This window comes from Sus scrofa, chromosome 7 (assembly GCF_054392235.1).
Source record: "Sus scrofa isolate SSC_HxYL_T2T_F1_AM1 chromosome 7, Sscrofa_HxYL_maternal_Yorkshire_Landrace_v2.0, whole genome shotgun sequence".
Taxonomy (NCBI): Eukaryota; Metazoa; Chordata; class Mammalia; order Artiodactyla; family Suidae; genus Sus; species Sus scrofa.
The window spans coordinates 87,249,233-87,264,820 of NC_139389.1; the positions used below are offsets into that span (position 1 = coordinate 87,249,233).

At 38.2% G+C, this 15,588-nt stretch overlaps 3 protein-coding genes across 3 annotated transcripts in view; 1 reads left to right on the forward strand and 2 right to left on the reverse strand.

Annotated features, from left to right (window-relative positions):
- Window positions 1-15,588, forward strand: part of LOC100155381 (olfactory receptor 4S2-like) — a 348,453-nt gene that overhangs the window by 17,647 nt on the left and 315,218 nt on the right. The window lies entirely within an intron of this gene.
- On the reverse strand, window positions 3,213-4,157 carry LOC100152678 (olfactory receptor 11H7). Its single transcript, XM_001927282.4, has one exon. The coding sequence runs from the start codon at window positions 4,155-4,157 to the stop codon at window positions 3,213-3,215; it is 945 nt and encodes a 314-aa protein (XP_001927317.2).
- Window positions 8,811-9,761, reverse strand: LOC100738521 (olfactory receptor 11H6). The gene has a single exon (XM_021100059.2). It carries the CDS (start codon window positions 9,759-9,761, stop codon window positions 8,811-8,813), a length of 951 nt encoding a protein of 316 aa, XP_020955718.2.

A 15,588-nucleotide genomic window follows, 5' to 3' on the forward strand; every position in this document is an offset into this window, starting at 1 on the left:
TGAAATAGTTTGTATAATATGGTCAGTTTGAAGAAATGACAACCATTATATGTGCATATGTTTGCATGCTTGTATATAGATAGAAACTGACAAGTACTAAATTTGTTATTTGTGGGAAGTGGGATTGTATGAAGGTAGGGTGGGGAACCTTTGCCCTTAACTTTAATACTCTCATGTATTTGAAAAATTTGTGACAAGCATATATTATTTTGTAATAAAAACACATATCAAAATGTAGTTTTAAAAACAGGTACATTTCTTAAATATTAGAAAATGTAAATAGTGGTTTTGACATCAAAGTATATTAACTCTACAGACGACTGATTCAAGAACTAGCTCACTTATCCAATTCTAAAAACTGCTTCTTTTACCACCTTCTTACTATGAATCAGTAAGTTAACATGCTGATGCTGGGGATAAAAAGATAAGATCTTGTTCTTGTCCTCAAAGGGTCTAGGGGAAGAGACACAGCCACATAATAGACTCACCTCAAGAGGTCTTTTAAGTACAATGATGGAATATGACCTGGTGTATTGTAGATGTATTATAGAGGGACACATAGTCTAGCCTGGGGATTTTATATATAAAGACTTTCTAGTGGAGGTGATATGTAAGTTGAATCTTCATGAAAGAAAAAAATACTCTTAATGTAAAAAATAACAGGTGTAACTACATATTCAATATCTAGTATGTTGTAGCAATAGGATACTTATGAGCTATTGAGTTTTATACAAAATGTTTTCTGTTCTTTCAGCTAGTGAATTCAGTTGAGTCATTAAAATACTAGTGCTGAATCAAGGCACAACTGTGATGGGTATTTCAAATTTGTCTTTAGTATATTTCTAAGCACACTTTTGGATTCCTCTTCCCACTTGTTTTGAGGTCCCTCTACCCATGCTGAAGCATAGTGCTCTCCCAGTTGCCCAAGAGGACTTTCAAATAAATAATTTTTGGTTTTCAGATAAATGTTTTCTTCCTTTCTTAGGCTACAGCAGTGCTTAAACATTTGTACTTTATTTAATGGGATGATTTGGAATTGGGAAGGTATAAACACGAAGGAACTTTATTTTTTCTCATCATGTCTACTTCAAAGACTTTCTGATGTTCTCTTTGCCTTCACTCATGGATAGTATTTTAGGCCAGTATGAATAATTTTTATGATTACTTTTAGTATTAATACATTGTTTCCTTATCCAGGTATTAGCAATTCTAGTACAATCTAAAACCAATTGAATTTTTTAATCTAAATTAAAGCTTATTTCTCAAGACAGTCTGACTCAGGCTTCTACTTCTTTTGATCTCCTCCTTTTCCTTTGCTCTGTCATTCCTCCTCTCCCACATTTCTGCACTCCATCTGGTTACTTCAGGTTTGACTGGGGAAAGAAGCAAAGGTAGAAAGGCTTTTCCTTCACTGGTATGGTTGCCTTACAGGCTTGATGAAAATTTTTATGTTGATTTTTTCTCTCATGGAAAGATTTTTTTCTCTCTTTTTTGGAAGAAGGGAGCACCCTAAACTGCAATTCCTTGATGTGAGCTCTTTATAATTCTTTCATTTCTGGATTCTGGTGACCCAGTCCATATAGACTAACTTTTGGGGTTACCTTACTTCTCTAAGTAGTACTTTTGTATGGAATCCCTTTAAAGATAGTCCAAAAAAAATTTTTTTTGTCTTTTCCATATACCTGTGGCAAATGGAAGTTCCTGAGCGAGGGGTCAAATCAAAGCTGCAGCTTCTGGCCTAAACCACAGCCACAGCAATGCCAGATCTGAGCCGTGTCTGAGACCTACACCACAGCTCACAGTAATGCTGGATCCTTAACCCACTGAGTGAGGCCAGGAATTGAACCCACATCCTCATGGATACAAGTTGGGTTCGTAATCTGCTGAGCCACAATGGGAATTCCTCCAATTTTTTATCTTCCATGAGCTATAACTAGGCCAGAGTATTCTATGTTTGTTCTATTATTTGTGGGAATTCACTTTACTCCTGTTAACAGCCTGTGTCTTTCTGCTCTGCTCTCAGAGCGAATTCTTCCACAGTATTTAAGTTTTTTTCTGGGTATGAACCAGGGACGGTACAAGTGTCTCTTAAACTCCAGAAGACAAGAGCAAGACTTCTGAGTGTTTCTTTTCATGTAATCTTCATTTTACTTATGGGTTTTGTATGCTGACAACTCACCAAAGATATATATTTTTAATAATGATTTAAATTTTTTCCATTATAGTTGGTTTACAGTGTTCTGTCAATTTTCTCCTGTACAGCAGGGTGACCCAGTTACACATACCTACATACATTCTTTTTTCTCACATTATCATGCTCCGGACTAGATATCGGTCCCAGTGCTACACAACAGGATGTCATTGCTTATCCATTCCAAAGGCAATAGTTTGCATCTATTAACCCCAAATTTCCAGTCCACCCTACCCCATCCCCCACCTTGGCAACCACAAGAAGTCTGTTTTCCATGTCCATGATTTTCTTTTCTGTGGAAAGGTTCATTTGTGTCATATATTAGATTCCAGATATAAGTGATATCATATGGTGTTACCAAAGATATTCTTACTCATGGTTTCAAATAAACTTATAGCCTACCCTTGTACACCGTTGATGAGGATGATGAACTAAGAATTGTAACACTGGTTTAACAGCCTGTTAGTGTATACAACATTGATGTGCAGGGTTTCTGCCCAAAATTCAGGACAACAGGCATTTTTTGTGTTATACGTCTTTTAAACAAAGTGTTAGACAGCCAAGTAAGCAAATAACCACTTTGATTCATGTCTCTTAAAGTTGTGTGGACGGAGATTACATATTGAAAAAATAAAAATCTTCCTGGAAGTAAATATTAATATTTTTCTTGGCCATGCCCTTGGCATGTGGAAGTTCCTAGGCCAGAGATTGAACTTGTGCCACAGCAGTGACCTGAGCCACAGCAGTGACAATGCAGGGTCCTTAACCTGCTGAGCTGCCAGGAGACTCCTTAAAATTCTTTTAAGAGTTATTTTTACTATGTGTTAAGTGGCAGTCTCTTCCTAGAGAAACACATTTATGAAACTAAAGGTGCATCAAAAAATAATCAAGTACATGATGAATTTTGCTTTGCACAAAAGGACCATGATGGTTATGAATAAAGCAAAATTGATTTGGATTGTAGAAAAATGATTGTTCTTCTACTTACAGAAAAAGAGTCATCAGGTTTCACAAAATCTTTTCATGAACTTTGGATAATTCTCATTCCACAGAGGACCTGATGGAGGGCAGATTTCATGTCCCTGTTGCGTAGGCTATAGATGAGGGGGTTTAAGAATGGTGTCACTATGGAGTATATCAGTGTGATAATCTTATGCATAGCAACTGAGTTGCCAGATGCGGGAGTCACATACATCACCATAATGGTTCCATAGAACAAAGACACCACAACCAAGTGGGATCCGCAGGTAGAGAAAGCCTTTTGTCGCCCAGCTGAAGAAGGAACTTGAAGCACAGATCTGAGAACCAGGGTATAGGACCCAAGGATGTACAAAATGGTGAGAATGATGATAATAGAGCTTAGAGAATAGAATACATGCTTTATAATGGGTGAGGGGGCACAGGACAATGCCATCAGTGGGTTCACATCACACAAAAAGTGATCAATGATGTTGGGACCGCAAAATGGTAGTTGAAAAATGAAGAAAATTGGAATGGAATATCCAAGGAAGCCGGTGAGCCAACAAAGACACACTAGAATGGCACAGAGCTGCCCAGTCATGATGGAGGGATAGTGTAGTGGGCGACAGATGGCCAGGTAGCGATCATAAGCCATGACACAGAGGAGGAAGCATTCAGTTGTGCCCAGGGAAAAGAAGAAGTAGAATTGAGTGAAGCAACTGGAGAAGGATATGGTCTTGGTTTTGGAGAGAAAATTGGCCAGCATATTGGGGACTGTGCAGGTCACATACCAGATCTCTAGGAAGGAAAAGTTAGCCAGGAACATGTACATAGGGGTATGGAGTCGGTGGTCCCTCTTCACGGCACAAATGATGGCCATATTCCCAGTTAGAGTCAAGACATAGACCAACAGAATCATTGAAAAAAACGTGATCTGCATTTTCCAGGGACCAGGAAAACCCAACAAGACAAACTGTGTAACTGTAGATATCTCGGACTTATTCATGGTCCCCAGACTGTGGAGAGAAGACAGACAATGAAAAGTCACTTTGCTGCTGAGGCATTTGAAACTTTTCTTTGGACAGGGAGTTTTATTCATGCAGGCAAATGTATTGAATGTTCTAAAACAAGTCTTGAATAACTCCTGTCTGATTCTGAAAGAGCACTTTGACCCTGACTCTTTGTAAATGTACGCTTCTAGGCTGCTTGAACCTTCTTTGCCAGTGGACAAAATCAGTTAAATTTTTATCTCCTCTTAGTATAAAATTTTTTCGAAGTAGTGGCGGAAATGGTTTGTCTTAGTCTTTTTTTTTTCAGAAAAAGATTCATGTATGGCAGTTAATGCTATTCACTTCAAAAATGGGAGGACACGACATATGCTGCCATTTTAAAATAGATTTGAACCTGACGCTTGCTACAGATTTGAGTGATTTGACCTTTGACATTACTTCAGAATCTCCCTTCCTTCCTTCTCTTCTCGCTTCTCTCTCTCTCTTTTCTTTCTTGAGCTGCTTTCATTAGGAGATTTTCTGTCATTTCCTCCCATGATACCAGAAGAAAATAAAAAAGGGTATTCAGATAACGAATTATTTATATATCTTGCTGTTCCTATTTAAAGACATTTATATTGCACCACAGCTCACTTATAATTTGATATTTAATCCTTTGTTTTTAGCAATGAAAAGTCATTATTATTTACTCCATGATTAGCGTTACATGATAATTTATTACGCTTCATATGCGTTTAAAATAGATCTCATTAGAGATGAATAAAACATATAAGAGGTACTGGAGAAGAAAATTAACGTAACCAAGAGATTTTCTTCTAAAGCTCTTGTTACTGTTGCCACAGGTTTCCCTTAATATTCAGTATTTGAAAGATTTTACCTTACTTTATTTAAACAATAGTCCTCAACTTTCAAAATGACAGAAAACAAGAGAATCAGAAATATTTCAAAAATAATTATTTACCTATATTCCAAAATTTACCCTTTTTCTCTTTAGAATACCATCTCCAAAGAAGACGTCATTTCAAGATTCAAATACAACATAGAGAAAACATCACAATGATACCTTTAACAAAATGGGACCTTCAGACTTTTTTTTTTTCTTTTTCTTTTTTGGCTTTTTAGGGCTGCACCTGCAGCATATGGAAGCATATGAGCTAGGGGTCAAATTGGAGCTGCAGTTGCTGGCCTGTGCCACAGCCATAGCAATACCAGCTCTGAGCTGCTGTGACCTACACCACAGCAATGCTGGATCCTTAACCCGCTGAGCAAGGCCAGGGATTGAACCTACCACCTCACAGATTCTAGTTGAGTTAGTTACTGCTGAGCCACGATGGGAGCTCCTACAGACATTTTTTAACAAGATGGTTTTAACTTTTTTTTGACTGTTAAGAGGAAATTTCCTTTAAAATAATTTTGATAAAATGGTATATATATAATATTTACAGAATCTACTGGGCATAATAGAAAAAAATCCTAGTTGGTGAAGTTGTATTAAATAAGATAAATATATTTATAATAATACAGATGTTGCAGGCTCTGTAGATTAGTAACACATAAACTATGAACCTACTCATCTAGAAGCACAGATAGCCTTCCTATTGAACTGGTTATGTCAAAGCAAGTTGTATCCTGTGGGCAAGAAATCAAGAGGAGAAGGAAAATGAGAGATGAAGATAATTTTTAAATAATTTTTAATTTTTTAAACTGGGATGATTCCGAAGAACTAAACTTGCATCGATGATGATTTTGATGAGACGTCTGGAAAAAATGGCTCCCCATTGGAGCCACTGGTGCTTCAGTATGGTAACTTGGTTCTTTCCAAGCTAGAGCCCTCTGTTTGTAACAAGACAAGAAAGCAATGGTGCAGAGAGTAGCCATTCACGCCTGGAACAGCACCGACAATGACTTGAATTCATAGTCTTAGAGTGATAGGCTTTGACTCAAAACCAAAATGCACAAGACTTAGCTCCATGTATTTGAGCTGTAGACCACACTTTTTAACATTAAAATTAAAAAAAAAAAATCAGGAGTTCCTGCTGTGGTGTAGTGTGTTAAGGATTGAACATTGTCTCTGTGGCAGCATGTGTTCGACCCTGGTCTGGCGCAGTGGGTTAAGGATCCCTTGTTGCCGCAGCTGTGGCATAGGTCACAGCTGCAGCTCAGATTCCATCACTGGTCTGGGAACTTCCATATGCTGCGGGTGTGACCAAGAGAGAAAAGAAAAATCACAGAAAAACTATCAGTCAACTGTAGCAAAATCATTGTAAATGAATTTCACAGATAATTTCTCAGATAATTGTAAGCAGCAGTTCTTATATAGTCACCATTAAACCCTTATGTGAATCTTAGTCCTCATACACACTGATTTGATTTTACTGTAAAAACCTTGTTTTCTGAATGTAAAATTTTTATTAAAATTTTAAATTAAATTTAAATTTTAATAGAATTTTAAAGAACAAGACGTAAAAACAACTATTTTCAATAGTAAAATCATACATGGCCATTATGAATAAAATGTATTATAAGGCTGGATACAGAATACTATTATTTCATATATGAGAAATTAATAAAAGTATGTGTCCCGGGAAATAATAGCAGAGTAAAACAATTTTTAAGTGTCACTTTTCCTCAAGATGAATAAGAGGGTGGACAAAGAGGTGGGAACTGAAAAAGGATAGAACCCCCCCCCCCCACATCTCTTTTTCTTGGGTTTAGCCCCAGTAGATGGAACTAGTTTCATACTGTTTTGTTCAAAATATCTATAAAAGTCACCCCATTCCTGGTGCCCCAGCCACTTTCTGAGAAGGGGAAAACCTTTGGCTGACTTTGGCACTGTTTAGTGCATTTAATTTGGAGAATATGAGTTCCACGGTGATCTAAATTTTCTCAGAATTTTTTTTTTTGGATCTTGAGTATATTTTTTTGACACTTCATCTCTTGAGCACATTGAATGTATAAATGTATAGGTGAATAGGCCTACCTGTGGTGTATAATAACAGCTGTACCTGGCAGAGAAGACTTCTGCATGGTGTGAAGCTTTCCTAGGTCATCCTGAGGAGAGTCTATAGATTCTCTCCTTCACTGGCTTTAATGTGGAAGCCCTATGTGAGAGCTTCACGCATAGCTTATTTCACTCCACTTGCATGATAAGGTTCTAGTGGCCCTGTTTCTACAGAGGGTGTTCTATCTATGTGCTAATGAATATTGATCCTTGTAAAGTATAGGGTCTTAATTTATGCATCATTTTTAGCCACTGTTGAGAATTCTCACGTATCTCCTACTTACATGTGATCCTATAATTTTCCATGCTTTCCTTGGAGACCTTTACTTCTTGCCTGGGACTTCATTAATATTTTTGATAAGTTGGTCTATAGGGATTATTAGAAATAATGTGCTGCATTGACTCTGGGGGAACCCCATAGTCTCCTCAAGCTTGTGTTTCTCAGAGTATGTGATTTTGTGCCATGGGATACACAAATACCCTAAATAAATACCTTCTGAGGAAGGGACAGTTTTACTCAGAGGAGATAACTTTGTACTATACCAAATATGTATGTTCTATGGAGCAGAAAGTATAATTTTTAAGATAACACTTTGGAATTCAAAGAAATATTACCTCCAAATGCCCTATGTTTTCTGACCACCATTGCTAAACATCCTCCAGTGATAGAAAGGTTTGAGAAACACTGTACTAGAGTGTTTCATCACTTGGCACCAGCAGAACTGTCTTTCTGGCACACCTAATTTCATTCCCAGTGTAGCCATGACTAAAGGGATGTACTTTCATTTTAAGTAGATTATCCTTTCAGCTGATGACTTTCCTGTCTCTGCATGGCTTTTGGTGCAAAAATGGAAATTGTTCTTGGTATAATTTTCTCTGAATACTTTCCCACTTGAGACTTTGCCTTACAGCTTTCTGAGAGACATCAAAATATGTTTGGGGTATTGTTATCCTATATTACAAGTGGTAATGGAGTTGCCAAAATTGATTTTGGAGGAAGTACTATGAGTAAAAATGCACAACTGGGAGAAAATATATTGCAGGCAAAATAAGATTATTGATCATTGTGAAGTATAGGACCAGAGGATCAGTAGGAGAGAAGACTGAATGGAGCAGTTTATTGAGTGAGCACTTTGAATGGCAGGAAGAAGAGTTTGTATTTTATCTGTAAGTGATAGAGATATGAAGCATACTATGTTTTTGCTGTGAAAGAGCCTCAAAAAATGGAAAATGTCCATTACTATGTGTTTTTATTTTTATGACCCTTTGACCCACTGTCTTTAAGAATATTTATTTTCTGAATTTAAAAGAGAGTACCCTTTCTTGAAAGGCTCCAGGTACACATGCCTTTGATTTCTTCACCAAATAAGATTAATTCAGCAAAGATACACCACACACACACACACACACACACATACACGCACGCACACACACACACACAACACCATATAATTGTTCACTGAGGTTGTGCATGTTTAAAATATTTTACTGAGCATTTATCATTATTGAGCTGAATTTGAACTGCTAAGGAACTGTGAGAATAAATCTCTCTCTCTCTACTTAAGTGTGAGCCAGAACATGACTGATTGAAGCATTTCTCTATTGCTGTTTTAAATAGCTAAGGTCAGAAATGGCATTCTGCTATCTTTCAGAAATGTACCCGAACTGGTAGACATTGGTTTTGATTAATTCTTAAACCCAGGACTTTCTTTATGGCATCTTTCATGTCTTTGTTTCGGAGACTGTAGATAAGGGGGTTTAAGAGTGGAGTCACTGCTGAGTATATCAAAGTGATAATTTTCTGCATTCCCACTGGGTTCCCTGATGTTGGGCTCACATACATCACCATAAGGGTTCCGTAGAACAGAGACACCACCATTAGGTGGGACCCGCATGTGGAGAAAGCTTTAGTTCTACCAGCACTAGAGGGAAAACGAAGCACAGCTCTGAGTACCAGCATATATGATACCAAGATGGAAAGGAAAGGCCCAAAGATAATCACTGAGTTGAAGGTGTAGCAGATAAGCTCAGTGGAAGGAGCAGGGATGCAAGCCAGTGCAAACAGTGGACCTGGGTCACACACAAAGTGGTCAATGATGTTGGGCCCACAGAATGGAAGTTGGGAGATAAGGACAATGGGGACTGGGTAGCAGAGAAATCCACTCATCCAGCAAAAACAGACCAGGATCACACAGAACTTCCCAGTCATGATGGAAGGATAATGTAGTGGGCGACAGATGGCCAGGTAGCGGTCATAGGCCATAAGCGATAGGAAGAAACACTCCGTGGTACCGAGTGAAAAAAAGAAGTAGAATTGGAGGAAGCAGCCAGTGAAGGAGATGGTCTTGGTATCAGAAAGCATGTTGACCAGCATGTTTGGGACAGTGGAGGAAACATACCAGATTTCTAGAAAAGCAAAGTTTCCCAAGAAGATGTACATGGGTGTGTGAAGCCGCCTGTCCCATTTCACGGCACAGACAATAGCCCCATTCCCCAGCAGTGTTAGGAGATAGACCACCAGGATTAACCAGAAGAAGAAAACTTGCATCTCCCCTTGACCATGGAAACCGAGGAGGACAAACTCAGTCACAAAATGCATTGTCGTGTTCTGGGATCCCCGAACTGGTAGACAGCAGAAATAACAAAGCAGTGAATAATAATGGACGTTTGTAGGTTTTGCTAACAAACTGTTTGAAAATATACAAAGTATTTATAAATACATTATCTCATTTTATCTTCCTAGTGACCCTTTGAGCTATAGGGAGGTGTGCTTTATCCCTCTTTTTTACAGATAAGAAAACTGAAATTCATAGAGGTTTAAGGGGTTTGCTTGAATGTGCAAAGCCAGTAACTCCTAGATACTCTGGTTCATCGGGAGACTGGTTGAAACAAACCCCACTTCATTTCAAATATTCCTATAAGGCTAAGGAGTGCTTTGTTTTTCATGTTTAAATCATTACCCCTTGGATATTTATCCTATATACAGATATAAACTTTAGACACATCTTTTTACTTTGAAATAAAATTGGGTATAAATCTGAAGCAAATATATCTATAGAAGTTTAATTAAAAAGCAGATAAGAGTAGAACTGCAGTGTGGGGATCTTGAGCCCTTTTGTTTTTCTGTCTTTAGGGAGGTGCTGTAGAACCCTCAGGATTCTGCAAAATGGTTTGAAAACCATTTATCCAGCTTTCTCTAGGTCACATTCTGTGTGGCATCTGGATTTGCTGAACAATTCAACCCACCCCAATCTTGAGGCACTCTAGTTCTCTCAAAGCACTTTATTTTTATTTATTTTTAATTTTTTAGGGCCACACCCTTGGCATATGGAGGTTCCTAGGCTAGGGGTCTAATCAGAGCTACAGCTGCCAGCCTATACCAGCCATAGCAACGCCAGATCTGAGCCATGTTTGTGACCTACACCACAGCTCACGGCAATGAGGATCCTTAACCCCGAGAGGCCAGGGATCGAACCCTTGTCCTCATGGATCCTAGTTGGGTTCGCTAACCACTGACTCCCCCTAAACACGATTTCTTTTGGAAGCCACCATTTTCCCGAGTCGTTCCCCCTCAGCTTCACTATTTTACGTCATGGTGGAACTCTTGAGGTAACTTGCAGCTAGGTATGGTATATAACACCAAGTATCTTCATTTTTGCTGGGAATTAAGCCATAAACACCATAACTTGTCCATTCATCATCTTGCTTTTACTTGAATTAAATAATGAGTAGAGACCTTGCCTTCAGATGTGTCAAGACCTTTCTAATATTGGTTGATTTAGGAGTTGAGACAGGACTATAAACTTAGATATTTTGCTAACAACCTTCCTAAAACTATTGGGCTAGGCTTATATCTATGTTTTGGAGTTTCCTGATTAGACTTCAAGATATTTTTTAAATTTAGTGATATATTAATTACAAAAGTAGGATAATTGAACATATTATTTATTAATGTCATTGTTAAGATACTCACAGAATTTCATCCTTTTGCAGTTTATATAATCTTCAGAGTGAAAGAGGCCTGCCTCTTAGTGTCTGATAAAACCTGGAGCAAATCCAGAGGATAAATGTTTTTATTACCAAAGTAATGCTAGGTATTTGTATTGATTAACAATATTTTTTAGAATGATGAGAAAGACCACTAATAAACATGATTTTTTAGGAAAATTTAAATTTTATCCAAATGATGTAGTTCAATGGACTATCATTATAATGACCACATATATCAACATTTCTAGGGGAGTTGTAATTTCAAATATGCTTTTTGTAACTATATCTATATTTGTCAGACTATATGGTGTCATTTTTGTTTGGAAAATAGAGTTACTGGGCTTCTAATAAAAAATTGAATGTTGAATTTAAATTGTAGCACATTACCCATTTACTTATTCACTTAGGCATTTGACGAATGTTTATTCACAATTTATTATGTTTTTAGCAGTGTGCTAAGTTCTGGGGTAGAGTGGTAAACATGGAAAATAAAATTCCTCCCCTTTTGGAACTTATGGTTTATAAAAGTAATCAAGAATGCCACTTACATCTGTACAGTCATTTCTGTATGTGGATGGGGCTTCCTTCAGCTGTGTGTTTCATAGCATGCCCAACTATACGCTGTGGGCCTAAAAAGATATTTATTTCAGTTAGGAATAACTTAGAAGAGTCTCTATGGTGAAGGCAGTAGCATGATAGCAAACTTTATTTGATATAAATGAGATATTTTGGGCTTTTCAAGATAGTATTGCAGAGACACGAGACGTGAATTGACTTACTGTACTCACTTGCCAGAAAGTTCTTGGCACAAAGAAGAGAAATACAATTCCAATTCATGGTTTTTGACCTGGAACCAGACCTTATAAATCCTAACTCGTACCTGGTCGTCTGACTTCATAATGTCCAAGACCTTTTGACATTTGTGCTGCAGTGAAATTTTAGTTATCTGTGAAATATAGGATCAGAGAAAGATGGATGAATGAACTTCACAGATAATTTGAAATCTCTGCACCCATTTCTGTTTCCTCTACCTCCAAAGTATATTTATGAAACCTCAAGTGATGAATTGAAATGAACACCTTTTATCTTTCAATTTACTTCAAGTGATACGACAAGATGAGCAGCTGGAGAGAAGAGGAGGAACAAAGAACCTGAGCGATTCTTTCTGTATGAACTAGTAAGGAAGCTAGATCCTTCTTTGTAACCCCCTACCACTTGCTTAGGATTTAAGCCACTTGCTCAGAGAAGAGCACTTTATTTTTTTATTTTTATTTTTTTTTGTCTTTTTAGGGCCACACTCATGGCATATGGAAGTTCCCAGGCTAGGAATTGAATTGGAGCTGTAGCTGCCAGCCTACGCCACAGCCACAGCAACACCAGATCTGAGCCACATCTGCGACCTACACCACAGCTCATGGCAATGACGGATCCTTATGCACTGAGCGAGGCCAGGGATTGAACCCGATTCATGGATACTAGCCGGATTCATTACCGCTGGGCCACAGTGGAAACACCAGTGAAGAGCACTTCAAAAATTATAATTGCAAGGATTCTTTTTTCTTTAAGTATTTATATTTTAAGGTTAATCTCTAGATCAATCCAAAGGGCAAGAGAGTCTGCTGGTCTACCTCTTTCTCACTTTCTACTTGCTGTTTGTCACTTGCCAACAACGCTAAAAAAATTTAGAACAGCCTACTTTAGTTCCTCGTGCTGAAGGATATTTGTTAATCAAAGCTTCACTGACCTGTATTAGAAAGGAAGTGGTACAAGACTCATGCTACATCTAACTGAAGGAAATTTAATGCCCCTTCCAAAATATCCAAGACATTTAAGCACTCTTTTCCTTAAGTGAGTTGTATGGTGGGAACTCTGTGATACCAGAGTGTGATACCCTTAATGAATGTTTTTCACCCCAGCACTCTTCAGGAGTGTGTTGGGAGAAGAGAACTGTGGGCCCTAAGGCATTGTTCCCACAGAGAACAAAGGAACAAAGAATTAGCAGACTTAGAGGAGAACAGCACAATATTTGAGAGCAGTGTCTGTGTAGGAGCAGTGATGCACTGATGCAGGCAGACTTTCCTTACCTACCAGATGGTGTTTCTGTTTCTAAGAGGAGAGCAACTCTGGCACAAGCTGTCCTCATTACCCAATTTAAAAGCTCATCCATGGATGGATAGCAGCTTTTGTGGCTCCAGAGACTTGCTACCTCTACTATTCTGAACCAGACGAAATATATTTGTCATGTCAGTGATTGTTAAGAGTTTATAAGTCTCTCTTGAATAGGAGCCATAGTTCCCCAGTGTGCTCTTTGGGAGGTGCCTAGTTCCCTGTGCGTGTATCTTCTTGCATTCATCTAATGCTATCTGTATTTGTTTATATTTCCCCCAGTGATTTAATTAGTGAGACACAGAGGCCAGGAAAAATTTCCTCTTTGTGGTGATCAGTCCTCTAAAGAACTGATCTGAGTGGGAGAAAGGAGGTGGAGAATGGGACACCTTCTATTAATGGAGGGAGGTGTCCACTAATGGGAGGTGGGAGAGGAAGGAAAAAAGGAGAGAAAGAGAAAGAATATATGTAAGTGTGTGTGTGTGTGTGTGTGTGTGTGTGTGTGTGAGAGAGAGAGAGAGAGAGAGAGAGAGAGAGAGAGAGGTCTTTTCTCCAAAGTACATCTGATTCTTTCTTAGTGCCTAACCTTAAGGACTTAAAATAAAAAAAAAATTTGTCTACATGTAATCACTTAATTTTGTTACGTTCGACATAAGTTAAAGAAACTTCTTTTTCAGTTTTAAGTACAACTTGAAACATGTTTCTTTGACAAAATTGAATTTTCTATAAAAGTGGATTTTTATGTTGTTGATTGACATGCAATATTAGTGAAAATAAAAGTTTAACATTGTAAATGGGTCAGAAGTGGAAGTGTGATTTCTTTCACTGATACAGGGGAAGGAGAACAAACAAGATGAGGCAAGAGCGCAAGTAGAGAATACTACTGAGTTTAGGAGTGAGGCCACGTTCACAGAGAAGCTTGTACAAAATGTAGTCCCTGTATTAGCAGTATTAACATCACTTGAGAACTTGTTAAAATGCAAGTTTTTAGACCCCACTCTGACCTAGTGAGTCAGAAACTCTCAGTGTGGGGCCTAGAAATTTGTTTTTAAAAAAGTTTGATGTTTGTGTTGCATACTGAAATTTGACAACCACTGTGTAGATCGTTAAAGTCTGGGTTAAGGATGAAAATGTTTGAAATAGCTTCTAAGTTTGGGAGGGATTTCAGTAGGATCAGGAATTAGTTAAGCATGGCTTGTAGATAGGGTTAAGAATAATATTTGTAGGAGTTCCTGCTGTGGTGCAATGGGATCAATGGTGTCTTGAGAGTGCTGGAATGCAAGTTCGATCCCCAGCTTGGCACAGTAGGTTAAGGATCTGGGGTTGTTGCAGCTGTGGCTTAGGCTGCAACTGTGACTCAGGCTGCAACCGTGACTCAGATCTGGTCCCTGGCCTGGGAACTCCATGTGCTGTGGGGAGGCCAAAAAAGAAAAAATTGTAGAGATAATGACACTTGAAGCTGAGTTTTATGTGATGTACCTAGAAAAGCCAGCTTAGATTTAAGCATCTGAGAGGCTTTTGAAAGAGACTGGCATAGGTAGGGAAATGGCAGAGAAGATTTTTCAGGCATCGTGTGAAAGCAAGTGATCTGGGGTAAAAAAAAGTGGGGGTTACTGGGTGGGAACAGAGTTGAACCTAAAGAGAAGGTGGTGTGGAAATAGAAAACTAGGACATGGAAAATCTAGGTCCTAGCCTGAATGTTTTCATTGGATATAAGAGCTTAGTGAGTTCATTCCTTCAAATGTTAGGTACATACTCACCTTCCCTGTGTTCCCCATAGGGCTGATAGGAGAATGGCATGAGTTAATAGATATGAAAATATTCTGTAAGTGTCTATATAATCATAATATAATTAACTGTGATTCAAGAGCTTCAGGATTGGATTCCTAAGTCCATTATCTCTCAAGATTGTCATGAAAACATCATTCTAGAATTACAGTTTCCTTTGGCAGGGGCTAGGAGGGGTTTCCATTGCTCTTGAGCAAACCAGTTCCCTGATTTTCCCCCCTCTCCCAATACATATCCTCACGAACAGGTTACAGATACAAATTCCTTTCAAAAGAAACAAACAATTTTTATTTTACAACTAGAAATAAGAGTTTTTGAAATGCCCATGCCCCTCTTTAGTCTATTTACAAGGAAACAACTGTGCGGATGACCCTTTGAAAATGTAAATGGGATTATGTTACTCCTCTGCTCAAAAAGGCTTCCCATCTCATACAGAATTTAAAGTTCTTACATGGCTCACGAGGTCCTGCACAATTTGACCCTCTTTATACTCTCTTTGACTTCATCTCTGATGCTTTCCTCCTTAATGTCTCTTCTCCAAA

What these genes read in the sequence shown, in the direction of transcription:
- LOC100152678 (XM_001927282.4), bottom strand. Translation starts at nt 4,157, where the DNA reads ATGAATAAGTCCGAGATATCTACAGTTACACAGTTTGTCTTGTTGGGT.
- LOC100738521 (XM_021100059.2), bottom strand. Translation starts at nt 9,761, where the DNA reads ATGCATTTTGTGACTGAGTTTGTCCTCCTCGGTTTCCATGGTCAAGGG.